Source organism: Biomphalaria glabrata, chromosome 14, assembly GCF_947242115.1.
Source record: "Biomphalaria glabrata chromosome 14, xgBioGlab47.1, whole genome shotgun sequence".
NCBI lineage: Eukaryota > Metazoa > Mollusca > Gastropoda > Planorbidae > Biomphalaria > Biomphalaria glabrata.
Genome location: NC_074724.1, coordinates 9508229 through 9529093, shown reverse-complemented (window position 1 = coordinate 9529093; position 20865 = coordinate 9508229). Strand labels below are relative to the sequence as shown.

Sequence of the window (20865 nt, the reverse complement as noted above, 5' to 3'; positions counted from 1 at the left end):
AAGTTGACAGGTTCGAATCTTATCTGACAATATCCATTCCCTTTTTTAAGGAAGTTTAGGTTTATGAGGTAATCTAATATAATAATATACAATAAGAAGAATTATTTTCGTTAGCAGTTTTTATTTTTTTAACACCCTCACAATTTACAACTAAGTTTAATTTTTAACAGCTAAAAAATTTTCAAAATAAAAAATTGGTAGAGATTACAGAATAATTTATGGTTAAAATTTATCACATTAAACAATATATTATAGAGATCGATATAATGCTCTCCGTGCCATGATTCTGATTCTACATACGGAAAATCATTACGCCAGGACGGATTTCATAATGCAGAATGGTTATATTGCAAAGATGTTTATCTTATAACACTTACATATGTTAGTAAAATCCAAATACTTAGTGTAACTAGTTCCTCTAAAGTCGATAACTTGACATTTGAAAACTGTAATGTCGCTGCATCCATGTTCATCAATGTCGTAACTCAAAGATCTGTGTTCAGTTTGTTTTATTGTGTTGTTGACAACATTCAGAATTTTCCCAGTGAGATTGTTACTTATGATTATCAGTTTGGGATACCAGGCTGCATTACAGGTTATCGTGTCATTTGCTTCATTGGCTGTTTGTGACCGTTTAGCTTCGAAAGTGTGATTTTGGTTTCCTGTAGAGAGAACATGAAATCATTATTGATGTTATTAGCGACCCCTGATACGAATTAGCGACTGTAATTTTGTTCAATAATCTGCCTGTTAATCTGTTCGTCTTTTTATAAGTTGTTCATCTGTTACGTTTAAATTTTAAAAACCATTTTATTTTACAGTTTCTGATATCCTCACATGATTTTGTTTTCTTTTGTTAACTGAAAGGTACGCTAAGTTTCACTTTTACCATGTAAATTTCAAAATTAATCACTAGTGACATCTGTTAAAAAAAAGTTTTTTCTTTTTTCATAATTAGTTCAAAGTGCTAAAATATAAAATCATGCCTATTTTTAATGCTTTGCTTACCAAAGAGCGGGCACACCGAGGCCGACTACATGGTTATGCAAAAACACAAACAATATTTAATTTATTGTTATTTTTTTTAAAGACTTTTATCATATTCTGTTTAATTCAAATTTTTCCTCAGGCAAATAACTTCTTTAATCTTTCCTCTCATTGTATGCATTACCTAATTCTTACCTTTAATGATTTATTTAAGTTTCGTCCTTTGTAAATGTAAACTTTAGAACCACTGTAATGACTTTGTGACTTGTGATTCACGCTCGTCATGAGTTTAAGTGAACTTATTAAGACTTGGGGTTAAGGTTAAGAGAGCAGCATAGTTAGAGACCAGAACATTTAGTTGAGGGTATTTTAAGACTTGTTCAAGACATGCATAGCCTTCTACCATGTAATTACTGAATAATTAAACCTTTCATGTGATTTCTATAACAGTAATATGAAGGGGTTGACTCCGGAACAGAAAGTCTCGGGTTCGAATCCTGGGATTTTTACTTCCGGGATCTTTAGGGCGCCTCGAAGTCCACCAAGTTCTATTGGGTACCTGACAATAGTTAGATCGTTGAGCTGGCCACATAACAACCTCGTTAACCGCTGGCCATTGAAACAGATGACTTTTATATCATCTGCCACATAGATCACAAGGTCTGAAAGGGGAACTTTACTTTAACTGTACCATATATGTATATGGTAATATTTTTTGGGGGGGAAAAGCCAAGCACGGATTTCATTTATAAAGGTTTATATAAGTGTGTTTGATATAACAGAAGTTTCTTAATTATTCCAAGTAAGTTATAAAGTGGTGTAAAAAGGCGTCACTCGTCACTCGAAATTGACATATTTGTCTCCATTTTTTTTAACAAAATAGAATCATCAACAGTCACCAAAATATAAAAGTGGAGAAAAGCTAATCAATCAAATGTATCAACAGAAAATCTAGTGCAGAATGGGATTTCCACTTATGGGATCTTTAGGGCACCTCTGAGTCCACTCAGCTCTATTGACAATAGTAATGGAAATGTATAGGCGAAAGATCGTTGTGCTGACCACATGATAGCCTCCTTAACTGTCGGCCATTGAAACAGATGACCTTTACAACATCTACCACCATACATCAAAAGGTCTGAAAGGGGAACTTTACTTTTACTATACCAGATATATATTAATAATATTTTTTTTTTTTGGGGGGGAAACCAAGTACGGATTTCATTAGTAAAGGTATATATGTGTGTATGCTATAACAGAAGTTTCTTAATTATTTCAAGTAAGACATAAAGTGGTGTAAAAGATTGCCCCTCGAAATTGACATATTGGTCTACAATTTAATTATTTACAAAATAGAATCATCAACAGTCGCGAAAATACTAAAGTGGAGAAACAGTAATTAATCAAATATATAAACAGAATAATTATGGTGATGTTTAATGCTATCAGTTATAATTGTGGTGGCATTTATTGATCTCAGAAGTGTTGGTGACAGTTTTCACTGAGGCCACTTAAGATTTTGAGGGCATATCAACTAATACTTGTTTAGCAATGTAAAGAAAAGCGAGTTAGAGTTTTTCTATTTAGAACTCAATAATTCTCGTCTAATTTTCTTTGTATGTAACGGTAATTCAAACAGTTTTGAGTTTGAAGTCTAGAATATTTCTTTAAATATCATTGTGTATGTATGATTGATACATGGAGAAGTGGTGAATAGCCAAAGTAAAAATTGAGGAGGTTAAAAGAAAAAAAATGGAAACTGTTTCTATAAATTAATTCAAGGTGTTGATGAAAATAACGTGTGTTATGTGTGTGTGTTTGTGTGTTCTCTAAGAAAGAGTGATGTTATGTAAAAAAGAAAAAAGGACAGATATAGGTAGAATGTACAAAAAATATCTATAGATGTTATAAGACAGTGGTTATATCCTAAAATAATGTAAATTAACTCTCACTTACCAGTTGGATTGATTGTCCATTTAAAATATAGTGTCTCACTTCCGGTTTCACCTGAACCAGTATGTACAAAAATGTCATTGACGCCATACTCATGTACAGTCACATTACGTAACGTTATCGTTAAGATCAACTCATTACGTTTTGTGGAATCTTTTTTCCAGGCGAAATTCTGGCATTGACTATTATGATTGAGTCCTTTCCAACAATTGTTAATGCGTAGAATAGAAAACTTGCTCCTTGTAATGTTAGCTATTAAACACAATCTCAGCTGTATGGACGAATGTAATGGAGCTATATCAGTCTTAGTAGAGACATGGTTTGGACTGTCACACAATTTTAGTTGTCCTTCCAAACCTGAGAACGAAAGAGGGTCGAATAAATTTTTTTTTGTTTCAACAAGAATTATAATTAAGATAATAAAATTAATTAAATCAATTAACTTTATTAAAGTAAAAATAATGAGCTATTTTCTTTCTTAGCTCTCAAATAACGAGTTTTTAAAAATAAAAGGCTTAATACAAATTGGTGCTATTTTTAGAGGCCAGCGAAAGGGAAATAGCCAGTATTAGTTTTGTATGGTTTGTCAGTCCGTCCGTCTACTGAGAAAGAAAATAAAAATCGGACATCGTGATATTTTAGACCTCACAAAGTTTTGATGCAAGGGCTATTTTTTTCTTGTACAAAAGTGAAACAAAAATGAAACATTTAATTATTTAAATTTCATAAAAAATATCTCTTTTAAATTATAAAAAATAGTGTTGTTTTTTTTTAAAAGTCAAATGTTTCTTCTGTAATACGCTGAGCCGGGGATCCCGGGTTCGAATCCTAGTGAAGAATGGGGGTTTTATTTCGGGATCCTTGGGCGCCTCTGAGTCCACCCAGCTTTAGTAGAAGCCTTACATTAGTTGGGGAAAAGTAAAGGCGGTTGGTCGTTGTGCTGGCCACATGGCACTCTCGTAAACCGTAAGCCACAGCATCAGATGACCTTTACATCATCTGCTCTATAGAGCACAAGGTCTGAAAAAGGAAATTTTAATTTACTTTTACAGGCTTCTTCACTAATAACTCATGTTTTTTAAAGATTCGCGCACTGGTACATTGCATCCGAAGGTCACAGAGATGTAATCTAAGAGATGTATCTATGTTTGAGGTTTCCATAGCTATTTTTAGTTGATTAATTCAAGCAGCACTGCTTTCAATGGAGCTCTATTTCTCATTCTTATTTCAGAGGAGCTAGAAGAGTTTTAGTATTGATGACGTGTTGTCCTGTTTGCTTAGTTTTTAAGTTAAAAATATCGTCAAATGATTTTTTTTCAAATTTTATTACTTCAAACGATCAAAACAGGACCATGGCTTGAATATTTCTGGTCCATCCGATGATACCCTCCTCTGAACTTACCAATGAACTTAACAAACTCTTTATGTTATCATTTTGAATGTGGAACAGGACAAAAACACTTAAGTGATTGATTCAATATTTTATTGCCATACATATCATCTGAAAGGTAAGTTATTTATTTCTAAGCCGGGTATCTCGGTGAAGAGATTTGAATTTTGGGATTAATAGGACCCCAGGGTCCACCCTAATCTAATGGATACCTGACTTTTAACTAAAAAAATTCAAGTCGGTTGTTGTTGTTGTTTTTTTAATTCCTCATGGAATTCTCGTTAGAAAAAACAAATTCTATTTCATTTATCCTACAGATCTCGATGTATGAAAAATAATTTTGTTTTTTAAATTAGTCATTATGTCTGTATTATTATTTAATTCTTAATATTTTATGTTATCTAGAAAGACTTACCTTTAAAACTGACACATGACAAAATAACAATGTGAAAATAAAACATTTTTACACATTTAGACATCCCACAATGTGCTTTAGAATTAAAATAAGAATAGTCATTCCTATTCGCTTTATCGCATTCATATATTGCCGTAGATTTGGAATATCCTTATACTTCTAGTCTACTTGGTAAATGTATACATTGGTGTTTGTTTGTCCCTTTTTTTTCAGGAAATTGATTTTTGAAATTATTTTAATTTCCAATAAATGAAAGTAATAAGATTTTCTCTCATGTGATGAGTCAGCTGATGTTTCACTTCCTGTCCTTGGTGTATGAATCAACGAGCAGTAAGAACAAGCGTGGGAGACAACGTTTAACACACTTAAGTCAGGCTTTGAAGTTGAGATTTTTTTTTTCTTTTAGTGTTTAAAATAATAATAATAAGACTAGTCTTTGAGTCCAAAGATTAGTGAGACATGCAGTATTTCCCGTGGCTGCGGAGTCCCAGCTGTGACCTACATATTTTGCCACATTCATGTATAACACAGATAAATAATAGAGAATCGGCTGGTTTATTCACAAAATATGTTGCCCGGATTCTACGTTTTATGGCACGAATACGGAAGTAGAGGATGTTTTGACTTAGTGACAATGACATCATTAGTAAAAACAAGAATAGGTTTTAGAGATAGAACGAAATATCAGGCGATGTAAACAGACTACTTCCAGGATATGTCGCATTTTATGAACGTATAGAGTTAGCTGTCCCTTCATTGCTATTTAACTTGTTCGACATTCATTATCAGCGTTGACTAACGTGTATTCGGTCTTTCGCCGGTGTTAATGGATTGCGTACTCATTGAGTGTGATAACCTCCATTCGGTTTATCTGTATTAGACACCGCGGAAAGTGCCTAACACAGTATAGTCCATTGTCCCAGGTTCGAATCCTGTTAAAAAAAAAGAGAGAGATTTATATGTTTCGGGATCCTTAGGGCGCCTTTAAGTCCACCCAGCATTTGTGTGTACATGACAACAGATGGGAGAGAGTAAAGGCGGTTGGTGGCTGTGCTGGTTACATGACATCCACAGAAACTGATTACTATACATCATCTGCCTTATAGATTGCAATATGTATAAGAGTAATGTAGCATATACATTTTATTCCTTATATTTCCATACATGTTGCTCAAATAATTAACTCTCTTGGTTTACGGTTCAATGTTTTCGATTTAATATTTACAAATGTGTGACGGGGGCGTTTAGCGATTGGTTGTGAATGATGCAACTTAGGTGACCTTGTCGTCATTTAGCCTTAGTTAGGAGAGACTACTCTAGAACGTGAGACTGAAAAGTTGTGTTATTGTAGTGAGTTATTGTAGTGAGTTAGATTGTTTTAGGGAATAAGATTACTAGACTACTACATTTATTTTATTGATCACAAGTTAATTTTGTCTGTATTATAAATAAAGTTCTATGTAGGCCTAGTATTGTTCACAAAAAGAAAGCTATTCTAGTTATTTGAAGTTTTATTATTTAAGATACATTACGCCTACAACGGTTTAGTTGTCTACCAGCAGTTTGGTACTATAAGGTAACGATAGGTAACAACACGACAAATGTTGCTCTGTTCAAAATGAATAGAAGAGTATTATAACAATCTAAGAGACAACACCTTAAGTGTTAGTCATCTATTGATCTGACATCTCCCTCTAATCGTAAGAAATTGTAAACTAGTTATATGCTTTAAAAAAAGGGGACAGCATCCGACGTATAGAATGACAAACATGATTATTTGAGGTCAAGTTCTCTCCTTTGAATGTTTTTCAGCTTCATTTCGTTACTAATGAGACACGTGTGTACTGTTTCACTTCGGGAAAGTTAAATCAACTTACTCTGTCAGTCCTGATCTGTCTGTCTGTCTATCACAAGTTTGTCAACGTTAAATCTCAAACACCCATTCTAGGATCAAGCTGAAACTTTGCACAAGTATTCATTGTTATAGAAAAGACATTGATCAATTTTTATAAACTAAAATTATCTACTGATAATTAATTATTTTGCTTGAGGTCGAATAAGGGAAACAATTTCTACGTGATCAAGAGATATAGCTGTAAGAGCGGAATTTCTTCCCTTAGATTAGCTTTCTTTATGTGAAAAAAATGTTTTTCTTTTTTGTTAAATTATAATAGAATACAATAAAAAAATAACAACTATAGAGGGGGTGATTAGGGTTGGCAACAGTGGCTGCCTAGCGATATAGAGATCTTTATTTGTATAGCCTTCAATGAGTGATAGAAATGTTCGATTCTCTGCTACGTATTCTTAATTTTTATACTCGTTCGCAATATGACCTTCTTTAGTCACGAAACTAAATGGAAATTAGATGTCATGGCATTAGATGCGTGAGAACGACGTCGCCCACACATACAGCTGTTACCTAAATCCGCGAAGTAGATGCATCCAAAGAAACGGCTACTGCTATATAGTTTGGTATAGCGGCGTCACTGGCTCTTATAGGATGCATGCATAAATGCCTGCAAACTGCTTAAGTCTCGTGGGTAATGATTTTTTCTTGGGGTTGTGTCCCGAAGCCTTTCTGATGAATGGGAATAGCAGCTAGCCAGCAGAGGTTTGAATTCAGAGTTTTCTTTCTAGGTGTGTAGCCGACCAACGCTAAAGAGCTAATCTGCAGCAAGCCGGATTCTGTGGAGTCTCTACAATTCATTCTATTTTACCATACTTGTAGGCATTACACTGAGCTACAGTGTAGTAGATGAAACTGAAGACAGCTCTCCATATATAGTGACTTGTTATTTAAGGTTGTTAAAACCAATAAAAGTTAGAGTGTGAAGCCTTTTTCATAAACTTGGATTTTTAGAGTTAGCGTTAGGCCCATGCAACAAAGTATTAGGCTTAAATTTTATAAATTAAAAAAAAAATAACAAAAAACTTCGTTCATAATACTAATACATATTCTGGGAAAATAAAAATTAAAACCTTAAAATAGTTTTTCGATTTTATGAAATGTGATAGACAAAAAAAATGTTTTGAAATTTTCCAAATAGAAATTAATTACTAACCCATTTCTGTATATTAGACTCTTTTGTTTGAGTGTGTGTTTCGGTTATGTGTTTTTTTTCCCTCTCGCCTGCATATAAATGTATGTGTCGATGTCAAGAGAGATTTTTGTTTTTAACTTCAACTGTCATATTCACATTGGACAGAAAGTGAAACTGAATCTTCTAGTGAAGAACAGTTTTAAATGTTTTGTTTCTTTAACTAAAAGTATTTTTCTTAAAATACAGACAGAGACAAAAAAAGGATTGTAAAATGAGGAAAAAAACAACATAGAATGAAAGAGAGAAGATAGAAGCACTCTTTTAACTTTAAAATAACAATGGAGATGGATCAAATGAATAAAAAGAAAGAGGTAAGGTTTGTATGAATAAAATTCATGGTGGAAAAGAGGAGAAATAAATACTAAATACAAATGCACTAAAAGAGATATTGAAAGAAAGATATCATGAAAGACTGAAAGAGAGACTGAAAAAAGAGACTGAAAAAGATACCTAAAAACTGAAAGAGGGATTGAAATAGAGACTGAAATAAAGAGAGACAAAGATAAGACGGAGAATGAGAGAAAAAGAGAGTACAAACATAAGAAAAAAATAATAGAAAGACACAATTAAAAAAAAAAACAGATTTTAGTGTTCATCTCATTTGTCTGACCCATTTAACATTAAAATTCATAATAATACAAAAGAAAGTCTTGTTTTCTCTAAAAGACAAAGATGATAAAATATAAATACATTATACCTTATATTCATCCGAAAGTAGGTTCACAGTTATTAAAATTCCTTTTATTCCTCTGGTTCTGAAGAAAGGGCAGCATTGATTGCCACCATGTTCACCTAACTTTAATACCTATAGACTTCGTTTAATTTTTTTTTTTGGGGGGGGGGGGTTGTTAAGAACATTGTTTATGAGAAGAAACCCAAAACAAGAAATGATTTAAATGAGTGCATTCATCCCTCATTCACAGAAATTGTTGAAGTTCAACTTTGTGCTAGACTTCGTGTCAGAGTGCCCTGGAATGATTGGAAGAATGTTGCAATGCTGAACGAGGACATTTTGAGATTCAAATAATATGTTTGACAGGTATAACATATTTCCCCGAGGAGGAATGCTCCCGTCGCCTCAGCGTGGCCCTCCTGTGGAAACGTCCGCCAAAGGGAAACGGATAGGCAAAGTACGGTAGCACACATAGCTCTCAGTGGGCTACCACTCGTATGGTCGAGAGACTGTACAATGCACGTGGTAGGGATGTAACAAAGGCTCGATAACCCGTCCAACCCCCCATCGATTCGTTCCCTAACGGGGGCCATTCGCGCTGTGATGGACCCTCGCACGGGTTTGATGGGACATTATAGGCATAAGAAGGGCCCCCCACGCGGCTCGGCCTCCGGCCTGGCACGGGAGAGGGAACTCGTGCGTGGCTCAAGGGGGTCGTGACTAGCGACACACCGGGTGTGAATACATGATCACTTCGGATAAGGCGGGACTTTGGACAGAGGGATTGGTGAAGAGCCGATGCCTCATCCTGGCCATGGATAAAAGCCTTTCCTTGGTCAAGAGGTCCATAATAAAGAACGGGACTTTCTCGGACCTTAAGGACATCTGAATTATATTTCCCCGCTGTTCTATGGTGGAATTATTATTAGCAAGATTTTTCCCTTATTACATTATGCAAATCTTCACATAATATTGTCCGAACAACCTTTTCTTATTGATGTGTACGTTCATTAAAACTGTTGGCATTTCAACAACACCTGTTTTGGCCACTGTATTCTTGTATATGTCACATGTAAGGGGTTACTGGATAGTGAAATTTATTTTTTTTATTTTTGCTTTAACTTAATAACTATTGTTATATTATATCATATGACAACTCAAAAATAAAAAATATATATTGAATGTTGTCTAATGTTTCCGGGTTGCCATGGTAACGGCAGCCATCTTGAAAATAAACAAAAATTAGTTCATATAGGAAAATTCTAAAATTTTTCCAAATAGATACATTTCAAAGCTAAAAATACTTACACCTTAAAGTATAAAGGTGGCTGGAAGAAGCTAGCTAGATGTTATACATTTTCCCTTAGTATTTTGCATTTTATGTTTTTTTAAAAAAGGGTGATTTTTTTCCTGTAAAATGCATCCACATTTTTTTTCCCAAAAGATCATATATTAAAAACTTCTTCAGCTAAAGTCATTAAAACTAGCTGATTCTCTGTATTATTTATCTCTGAATATGTGTACCAAATTTGACACATTTATCTCTATTAGTTCTAGAGATTTTAAAAATATGTTACAGGGGGGGTCACAATAAATGCATTCACTCAAAAACAGTGAATTTGTATTATAAAAAATAAGGAAAATAGTGTTCACCACGCATCATTAAAATGCTTTTTTTCAATAAAAAATGCTATTTTTTAGAAAATTTTTGCTGCCAGTTTATAAAATACATGTTCACCTATTTAATTACACCAAAATTGAAAAATCAATTTTTTTACCCAAAATCGGATCCAGTAACCCCTTATTAATTTAATTAATTAAGTGTTGAAACATATTTTAATATCGAGGTTATAAATAATTTTACAACTTTTATGTTTATCTAATTATTAATTATAAGTTGTGAAAAAAACACTGTTTAAAAATATAAAACTATAAATATAAATAATATCGTGCGATTAGAGACTGACCTTATAATGTAGACTAGAGTCTGACAATCTATTGAGTAAACCGGGTGTTATTAAAATCTGTGAAAATTATTCAGTACATCTAAAGAAAAAATAAATGTGTAGACAAATTTAAGGAGAGAAACTTAAAAGGATTGGATCGCAATTGCGAATAAAAAAGACTTTTCGGTAAATGTAACAGTTGCGGTTTCGGTCGTGGGGTTTTTATTTCGGCTTATAGGCACACAAAAGGTAGTAACTGGTTAAATGTTCTTATTTGTTTGTCTACGTCAAGTGTGAGTATTATTGAATAGTCAATTAATCATACGTAAATTAGGGACCTTAAGATTACATATGTTTTCTTTATCAAGCTTTCTATGACAACTTACCTTTATCTTGGATTAAATAAAATGTATTTCTAATGGAACCATCTCCACTAAAAGGAACTGTAACTTCATATCTTGCAAAGTTATCTATCTTGATGTTAGTGAATTGTATTTCTATTTTGTATTGATTTGGCTCGTTTTCATTTAAAGACACATTTATATTATCGCCTTTTTTAGGTCCTATAACATTCAAGGCGATGCCAGTTTTATTTATACTATGTTGTGAATTCTTGATACAGAAAGTGATTCTAACATTGGATCCTAGTTTCAGAAAATAATACTTCTTAAGCTGCTGGTTCAAGCAATCCTCGAAGTCCGGGACATCTTTTAATAAATAAAAAACGTAAGATTGAAATATACGATTTGATTATTTACATGTAAAAGCAAATTGATTATTTTATATTTTCGTGTTTTATTGTAATAACGATTGACTAACTAAAGGCCATGGCGTGAGGCAGTGGCGTAGCTACCAATGTGCGGGTGGTGCGGGCCGCACAGGACACCAGGTGAAGAGGGGCACCAAAATTATCTCAGCGTTTATTATTTCCTATTTCCCTGAGCTTTTCAGTAAAAACTACTAATTGTATGGACACGAACAAACATAAGCTACTGTATTTTAAAAATGAACTAACGATTTATAAACTAGTCATGTCGTTATTTTGTTTCATCTCTTTGACTATTTCTTCCATACAATGTAAGCTATAGAACAGTTTCAATCTAATCTACTAGATTTATTTCGGACACACGGTACATGTTGTTAATACACTGATCAATACTCTGTAATATAAAGAAGAAGAAGAAGATAGGCCAACCTTTTTTTTACTTCATTGTTTAGTCCACTGGTTTAATCTAGATATAGAGTTTACAAATATATTACTAAACTCTAGCTCTAACTAAACAATTGTCTTAGTTTATTCATTTCTTTATGATTCTTAATAGTTTAATTTTGGAAATAATTCTATTGTAATGTCAATATTTTTAAATAAGCTAACCTACAATTTTTTTTAACTAACTAGTTAATTGTAATACTGTAACGTAAACAAAATGATGAACAGTGCTCAAGACTAACTAGTCTGGCTGACTAAGCTTAGAGGAAGAAATCTCTGATTGAAACGGCTGACGGCATGGATCAAAGAGTCTAGAGGGTGAAAATCTGTTACATATCAAGAATCAGCAAAAGGAAAGGCTAGAAAGCTTTCAAAGGCTTGGTTTTTCCGGCAAATGTCAAACGGCGAGAAAGTTCTTAGAAAGTGGATGTGTTATTCGCCAAAAAAAAGAATCCTTATTTTGCTTCCCCTGCGTACTCTTCTGAACAAGATCAAGTACCAAATCTTCATTTAAATCCAAAGTTGAATTTAATGATTGGTGGAGGTTATCCCAGAAAATAGAAAAACATGAGACCAGCAGAGCTCACATTCAGTCATAGCTTGCTTGGAGGGAACTTCACCTGAGAGTAGGGAACAGTATTGACAACAAGGCCCAGGATTTGATTATACAATAGACTAAAACCTGGAGAGACTACCTGAAGAGAATCTTGGACATCATTCGTTTTCTCTAAAGCAAAATCTGGCACTACGTGAGCATCGCGAGCGAGCTGAAGAAGTTTTGGAAAAGCAAAATCAAGGCAATTTCATGGCGTTAGTAAAATTACTATCAAAGTACGGTCCACTCTTGAGGGAGCATGTGCTTTAAATTAAACTTTGTTCCAGACCGAATACATACATGTCTCCACAAATACAAAATGAATTTATTAAAATATTGGGGGATCAAATAAAATGGATCTTCAAAATCAAAGATAAAAAAATATATAGATTTAAATAATATGCTTCTAGTCTTACGATTTCAAATATAATAAAAAAAAGCAATAATTAATATACTTCCTAACTAAAAAAAACAAAAAAAAACTTACAGTTTATCTTTAAGTCAAACACATATAGAAACTCAAATCCTAGGTCTGTTAATAAAGAAACCTTGTACTTCGTTGCGTTCAATAGCGATACGTTGTGAAGATTTATATAAAAAATATATTTATAAGTAGAAAGTGTTTTCTTGTAAAAAGATGAACTTTGTCGATGATCTAAGACACGTTTGTTCACTAGTATCTGCTTCTGAAATGGCCTGGTACTTAAAACACAGAAACTGATTGATAGGCTTCCATACAATTCAGTTTGTATCACAGTATTATTGCTTGACGTTTTACATAGTTGAGGAGGATCTAAAGAGAAATGAATATTCATTATTATTTGTACACAAAGATATCTGTATACTATACACGTACATTTTTATAGAAAGGGATTACATGTAAGTTTTGGTAAATCCATATATATTTCTTCGTTGTTATGACATTATATCAAAGCACTTCTTTATCTAAGTAGTTCTTTTACTCTTTTTTTCTCTTTCATTTTTGCAAGTTGCTTTATATTTTGGTTTGTTTATTCTTTATTTTGTCGGAATCTCACAAGAATCAACAATACCAATTAATTACTCAATAAATTGATAGATTTTACTATATAAAGAGGTTACCTAGCAATGGGAATATAACCTTGTGTAGTTAATTGATCCTTCACCACAGTTTTTAAACTAACAATAGCCCTTAAAACCTCATTATGCGAGAACTGGGATAGTCCAGTGTCTAGTAGTTGGCCTTTCATCGTGGAGGCTTGAGTTCTAATTTTAACTCTAGCAATAGTTGTCTATTGTTTTCGAAAGGGCAGCATGGAAGCCTTCTCCCATATATATAGACTCTCCATCCCACTGGTCCACAAAAGTGATCAGACCATAACGCACTAAGCATGATACAAACATTAAAGTTAAACAAAACCAAGTAATATAAAACATTCCTATTACACAGAGATATCAATGTCACCCTAGATGTACTAAAAATTAATTACATGATTTATTTAAAATAATTAGTGTAATTTTTCGAAATATAAGTTTATACATATTTGTTTTCTTTTTTTCCCTATAGTCTTTGTAACATTGTTTGGCTTCATACAATGTAGAGTTTACTGAGCATCTTAAAAATTCCAGATAGACATTTCCAAGAACAAAACGAATTGTGTACTTTCTCTTGTAACACTACTCCTTGTTAAATATTCCACTAATCGAACTGAGGATGCCATTCTACGAAGAGGACTTGTGCGTATGTTTTGGGTATATCGAGATGCTTATAAAGCTGGTCCAAAAGCAATAGAATGGCATCCTCAGTTCCTCTAGCTGCTTCGTATGCACATTGGTGAGGGTCTAGGCTGTTATTGACTTTTGCTACAAGTTGTTTAAGCATATATTTTTCAAAACATTTCATTTTTCAAAAGAATTCATTTGTGACATTCACCTTTTAAACAATTAAAGTGGTTTTGTAATCTCGACTTACACTTTAATATTATTGCTAAAATATAAAATCATGTTTTTTAAACAGCGTTGCTTACCAAACAGCGGACCCACTAAGGCCCCGCTATGCTTATGTGAAAACATAAACTTAAATACCTTGTTTTGTTCAAGACCTTAGTCTGTAAAACACATATTTTTCTCCAGGCACTGAACTACTGTTATTTTATTCGTTTCCGTGTTATTGTATTCATTACATAATCATTTTCTTTAATGACTTATTCAAGTTTTGTTCTTTGTAGATGTAAACATTATAACCATCGTAATAACTTTTTGACTTGTGAATCACTCTAGTCAAACACTTATTTTTCTTTAGGCACTGAACTACTGTTATTTAATTATTTTCCTTATTATTGTATGCAATACCTAATCATTTTCTTTAATTCAAGTTTCTTCCTTTTTAAATATAAACTTTAGAACCACTGCAATGACTTATTGACTCTAGTCATCAGTATATTAAAGTTGAGACTATGGGTTAAAGTCAAAAGCGTAGCACAGTTATTGAGACCAGAGCTTATAGTTGAAGGGTAGCTTAAGACTTGCTAGTGGCATGTTAAGCCTTGTAACTCGTAATTACTGTAATATTTTATATTAATCATTAAACATTTCATGTGATTCCTATACCAGATATAGCAGTCGCGGCGGCTTAGCGGTAAAGCGCTTGACTTCCTTACAGGGAGTCCTTAGCTCAAATACTGGGATATTTACTTTCGGATTCGTTAAGGCGCCTCTGAGTCTCCCAATCTCTGTTGGGTACCTGACAATAGTTAGGGAAATGTAAAGGCGGTAGGTCGTTGTGCTGGCTACATGACATCTTCGTTAGCCGTGGCCCATTGAAACAGATCAACTTTACATTACCTGCCCAATATATCACAAGGTCTGAAAGGAGGACTTTATTTTTATATACCAGATATATAATTCGAATTTTTTTTGGGGGAGGGGGGGGGCGGGGAAAGATAAATAAGTGTGTCTGTAATAACAGAAGTTTTTAATATTTTTTTTAGTAAATTACATCGTCACTCCAAATTGACATATTTGTCTACAATTTAATTATTTACAAGATAGAATCATCAGAAGTCATAACAATACAAAAGTGAAGAAACGTAAATCAAACAACTATGTGAACAGAATATCCGGGCTGATGTTTAATGATATGTAATAACTGTGGTGACTTTTTATGATGTCAGAAGTGTTGGTGAAAGTATACACTGACGACCACTTAAGTTTCTGGGGGCATATCAACAAATACTTGTTTAGCAATTTAAAGAATATGTATGGTTTATGGAGGATGGGATGCCCACCCACGTTCCTATCCATTCTCAAGCAGTTTCACGTGGGACAAAAAGGCCAGATTAGTTACAATCTTGACCTGTCTGATCACTTCCCAATAGAAAATGGCATGATGCAGGGCTGTGTCCTGGCTCCTACTCTATTCGCTTTCTTCTTTGGCGTGAACAAACAGGAGAAGGGGTAATTGGGCAGGAGGGACTCATTAAAGCAACCGGTTGTTTGACAAGGAAGGAATAAATCCCAATTTAAAATAATCAACGCTGTACAATCTACATTTCTTTTTAACATTAGTTACATGTAGACAAAATTAAGCTATTTAAATAAGATTTGAATAAGAATTTTTCATTTGAATAGCTGTATAAAATATGTATTGGATTAACTACAGTAAAAATCATATATTGTGTAGGAAATAATTGCATTAATGGGATATAGAAATTAAATTTACGACCTGCTTAAAAAAAATCCATTATTCGTAGACCCCCCTTGGACATCTCATAGACCCAAAATTTATTTTTTCACTTTCACAGAACCCTTGGAAGTCTTTGTAGACCCCTGGGGGTCTATTTAGACCACTTTGGGAATCACTGGTACTATAGAGGGACTTGTTACAAGCCGACAGTTACGCTGAGCAGGTCACGTATCCTGCATCGGAGACGAACGTATGCCAATTGCAGTCTTTTTTGGTGAGCGAAATCGTGGTGACATCTTATGATGTAAGAAGTGTTGGCGAATGTATTCACTGACGACCACTTAAGTTTCTGAGGGCAAATCAACAACAATCCATTTAAGCAGTGTAAAGAAAAGCAATTTAAAGAATATGTAATTATAACTCATTAATTATCTTGTAATATTATTTGTGTTAGACGGTATTTGAAACAGTTTTGAGTTTGAAGTGTAGAATTTTTCTTTAAATATCATTGTGTGTGTATGATTGATAAGTGGTGAATAGGTGAATAGCCAAAGTAACAATTGAGGAGGTAAAAAGAAAAAAAAATAGTGTCAACTGTTTCTATAAATTAATTCAAGGTGATGAGGAAAATTACTTATGTTATATGTGAGTTGATGTGAGTGTGTTTGTGTGTTGTCTAAGGAATAATGAGGTAATGTAAGTGAAGAATAAAACAAAAATAGGTAGAATTTACACACAAAAACAGTGGTTATATCCTAAAATAATGTAAGTAAACTCTCACTTACCAGTTGGATTGATTGTCCATTTAAAATATAGTGTCTCAATTCCGGTTTCACCTGAACCAGTATGTACAAAAATGTCATTGACACCATACTCATGTACTGTCACATTACGTAACGTTATAGTTAAGATCAACTCATTACGTTTTGTGGACTCTTTTTGCCAGGCGAAATGTTGGCATTGATCATTATGATTGAGTCCTATCAAACAATTGTTAATACGTAGAATAGGAAACTTGCTCCTTGTAAAGTTAGCTACTAAACACAATCTCAGTTGTATGGACGAATGTAATGGAGCTATATCAGTCTTAGTGAAGACATGGTTTGGACTGTCACACAATTGTAGTTGTCCTTCTAAACCTGAGAACGAAAGATGGTCGAATAACAAATTAAATTTAGAATTTTCATGACAATTATTTTTTTTTGTTTCAACAAGGTGTATAATTTAAGATGGTAAAATCATTTAAATCAATTAAATTTTATTAAAGAAACATAATCATCGTGTGCTTTAGTTATATGATGGCAGTATTTATGATGGGAAAAAGGCTAAAGTAAAAATGATGAGCAATTTTTATTTCTTTATTCTCACTTAAAGAGTTTTTCATGATAAAAGGCTCAATAAACACTGGTACATTTTTCAGCTGTTGCGGGAAATAGCAGCTATTAGTTTTGTGTGATCAATCTGTCAGTCCGTCCGTCCCGTTAAGATCTCATAAACTAGGAAAGAAAATGAAAATAAGACATCGTGACATTTTAGACCTTTCAAAATTCTGATGCAATGGTTACTTTTTTCTTTTCTAAAAGTAAACCATTTTTTAAAAAAATGAGGACAGATTTTTCATAAAAATGTACCACTTTGAAATGAAAAAAAAAGTATTTTTTTAAAAACGTTTCAGACTTCTTTACTAATAACTCATACTTCTTTCATAGATTCGCACATTGGTACATCTAAAGGTCACAGATATGTGATATAAGACAGGAACGTATTTGGGAGGTTCCCCTGGCCTTTTTTAGTTGATCAGTTAATTCAGCTCTGCTTTCGAATCCTTTTTCCAGATGAGTTTGAAAAGTCTTAGTATTGATGACGTGTTGTCCTGTTTGCTTTTAAGTTGAAAATAACGTCGAATGATTTTTTTTAAATGTATTACTTTAAACGATCAAAACAGGACAAATAACTTGAATATTTCTGGTACATGGGTGAATTTGATGGGACCCGCCTCTGAGTTTACCAATTGATCTTAAAAAATTCTCTATGTAATCTTTTAATGTATGCGGAAAAGGACAAAAACGCTTAAAGAGTGATTTATTCAATATTGGATGATTGCCGTACATTCCAGCTGAGTGGTAAAGTGTTATATTTCTTAACCAAGGATCTCGGGTTCGAATCTTGGTGAAGAATTTTGAATTTTGGGATTCTTAGGACCCCAAGGGTCCAATCAAATCTAATGGATACATGACTTTTAACTGATAAAATTCAAGGCCGTTCTTGGTTGTACAGACCACATAGAATTCTTTTTAACTGTCGGCATAGAAACACATAATTTTTTTTCTCATCTGCTCTACAAATCTAGATAAATAAAAAGTGATTTTTTTTTATTAGTCATTATGTCTGTATTATTATTTAATTCTTTATATTTTATGTTAATCTAGAAATACTTACCTTTAAAACTGACACATGACAAAACAACAAAGTAATAATTAAACATTTTAAAACAACTAGACATCTCACAATATGCTTTAGAATAAAATAGCAAGTCATTCATAGACTCTTTATTGCGTTTCCTAATAAATTTAGTCTACTTGGTAACTTATACATTGATTTTTGTTTGTAATAAATTAAAGCAATAGGATTTTCTCTCATGTGATGAGTCAGCCGCTGTTTCACTTCCTGTTCATGGTGTATGAATCAACGAATCAGTGCGAACAAGCGTAGGAGACAACGTTTAACATACTCAAGTCAGTTTTCGATTTTTTTTTCTTTTAATGATAAAAAAACCACAGATTAATAATACAGAATCGGCTGGATTATTCTCAACAGAGATCTTACCCCAGTTGAATGATAAAGTGACACCAGATTTGTCCATTGTCCAGGGTCCCAGGTTCCAATCAAGGTAAAGAGTGGGATTTATTTATTTCGGAATCTTAAAATAAAATTAAGAAAGCCTCTATATAGAAATTAATTACTAAGCCAGTTCTCTATATTTTTCTATTTTTTTTGAGTGTGTGTTTAGGTTATGTTTTTTTTTTATTTCTTGCACGCGTATGTGTCAAAGTCAAATAAAAAAAAAAATTGTCAACTTCAACAGTCACGTTCACGTTGGACAAAAAGTGAAACTGAATCTTCTAGTGACTTGAGGAATAGTTTGAAATGTTTTGTTTCTTTAATGAAAAGTATTTTTTAAAAAGTAGCATGTACAGAAAGAGAGACGAGAATCGGAATGCAAAATGAGGAAAATAACCAAAGAAAGAAAAGATGGACCAAATGAAAAACACAAATAAAAACAGGTAAAGGCTGTAGGAGTAGATATCGTGGCAGTACAGGGCACGGGAGATAAAAACAATGTATGTGTTAACCGCATTGCGTTTTTCTTAGACTACAAATAAGCATGTCAAGCACCCTGTACGGCAGTGCTGAACAACTGAAGAAAACAGCACAATTTTTTTCCTTGGCACAGTCTGCAAAAGAGCTCACAGCTCAGCAGCTATAAAGCTGGCTAGAAGAAGAAGAAGCATGTCAAGAGATATTGATAGAAAGAGAGAATGAAAGAGATTGAAAAAGAGACAGTGGCCGAGAGACTGAAAGAGAGACTGATAGAAAGAATGAAAGAGAGAGACTAGAGAAAAAAAAGGAAACTGAAAAAGAGACTTTCAGGTCATTGTAGGATGATATTACTGAATTATTATCAATGTATTGTTGTAACCCAGGCTTGCACCAGTGCTTGATTTTAAGTAAACAAGAAGGACTGTTGGCAAGCCGGCTAGAAGTCATGTGAGTCTGAACAGTCTGGTGCTGAGTGCTGTCCTGTGTGATACTAGGAAACTGTTTGGGAGACCTGGAGCGACACTGGGAAGTGTGTCGGTGGTCTGTTCTGTGTTCTGGTATAAAGTAGGACTCTTAGAACTTAGACATATTAGTCCCTGTGACTTTATAGCCGAAGTCAAAGTCTAACTAATTACTATTACCCGTACCATATGTCGATACTTCATTTGCATTTATCATAAATAAATACATCGTTTACTCTTGTCAACCTGTCTTTCGTTGAGTGCCTGCCTTACAACAGTAATCTAATCTGTGATTAGAAATTACAGTAATATTTAATTACAAAGTATATTACTTTGTGACTTGTAATATTTTAGGCCCAAGTTCAGCCCGACAGTCACACCATACACACTCTGTTATACGTAAATTAATAAACGAGGTGTATGATGATTTAAATAAAATTATGAATTTAATGTAATGATATATTTACAATGAACTAATATAAGAATAATAATAATGGTAAGAATAACAGTAGATATATAAAATGATGTAATCTAATATGATACAGTTAGTCTCTTTAAAACATAAAAATAATTATCATATAAACAATATCATTACCTTAGCAAAAGTATTCAGTACAATTTGATCAGATAGACTTTCAAGACAACAACTGGTAATCCACGTAGGTCTAGCCTCTAGATCAGATACTGTTCACTGACGACAATTCCAAAATTCATAGTTCACACTGTAACACCAGGTCTGGACACAGCAACCCACAGTCTGGAATCTGGAACCTCAGACTGAAAATAAACTTAAACGTCAGATAGACTAACTGAGATGAAGACCTCAGTCCTGTAGACTAAAGCTAAAATCTCAATATTGAAAACTGAGACTGGAAACTGATACTTGACACTTAGACTTGACACTGAGTCTAACACTGAAACTTGAAACCAAGTCTTGACTCTAAGACTAGAAACAGAGTCTAACACCTAGACTTGAAACTGAGTCTTGACTCTAAGACTAGAAACAGAGTCTAACACCTAGACTTGAAACTGAGTCTTGAAACTGAGACCAAGACTGAGTCTTGACACTGAGACTAAGACCCTATAGAAAGATAAAAGAAAATATTCTTCTAATATTTTAGTCTAATTATAGAATTACAAATACGA

At 33.4% G+C, this 20865-nt stretch overlaps 1 protein-coding gene across 2 annotated transcripts in view; it reads right to left on the bottom strand.

Moving 5' to 3' along the window:
* The window catches only part of LOC106051064 (uncharacterized), a 40556-nt gene extending 22036 nt beyond the window's left edge, over positions 1 to 18520 (bottom strand). The window contains exons 1-6 of one of the 2 annotated variants that reach the window (XM_056010246.1): positions 18377 to 18520; positions 16723 to 17076; positions 12761 to 13066; positions 10855 to 11175; positions 2944 to 3297; positions 378 to 662 (exon numbers count right to left, since the gene is read on the bottom strand). In XM_056010246.1, coding sequence (XP_055866221.1) covers positions 378 to 662; positions 2944 to 3297; positions 10855 to 11175; positions 12761 to 13066; positions 16723 to 17076; positions 18377 to 18479 — 1723 coding nt within the window. In that variant the 5' untranslated portion in view covers positions 18480 to 18520. Of the gene's footprint in view, positions 1 to 377; positions 663 to 2943; positions 3298 to 4745; positions 5379 to 10854; positions 11176 to 12760; positions 13067 to 16722; positions 17077 to 18376 lie in introns of those variants that run through there. The other variant, XM_056010247.1, reaches the window with a different exon arrangement.
* Between the last annotated feature and the right edge of the window lie 2345 nt (positions 18521 to 20865).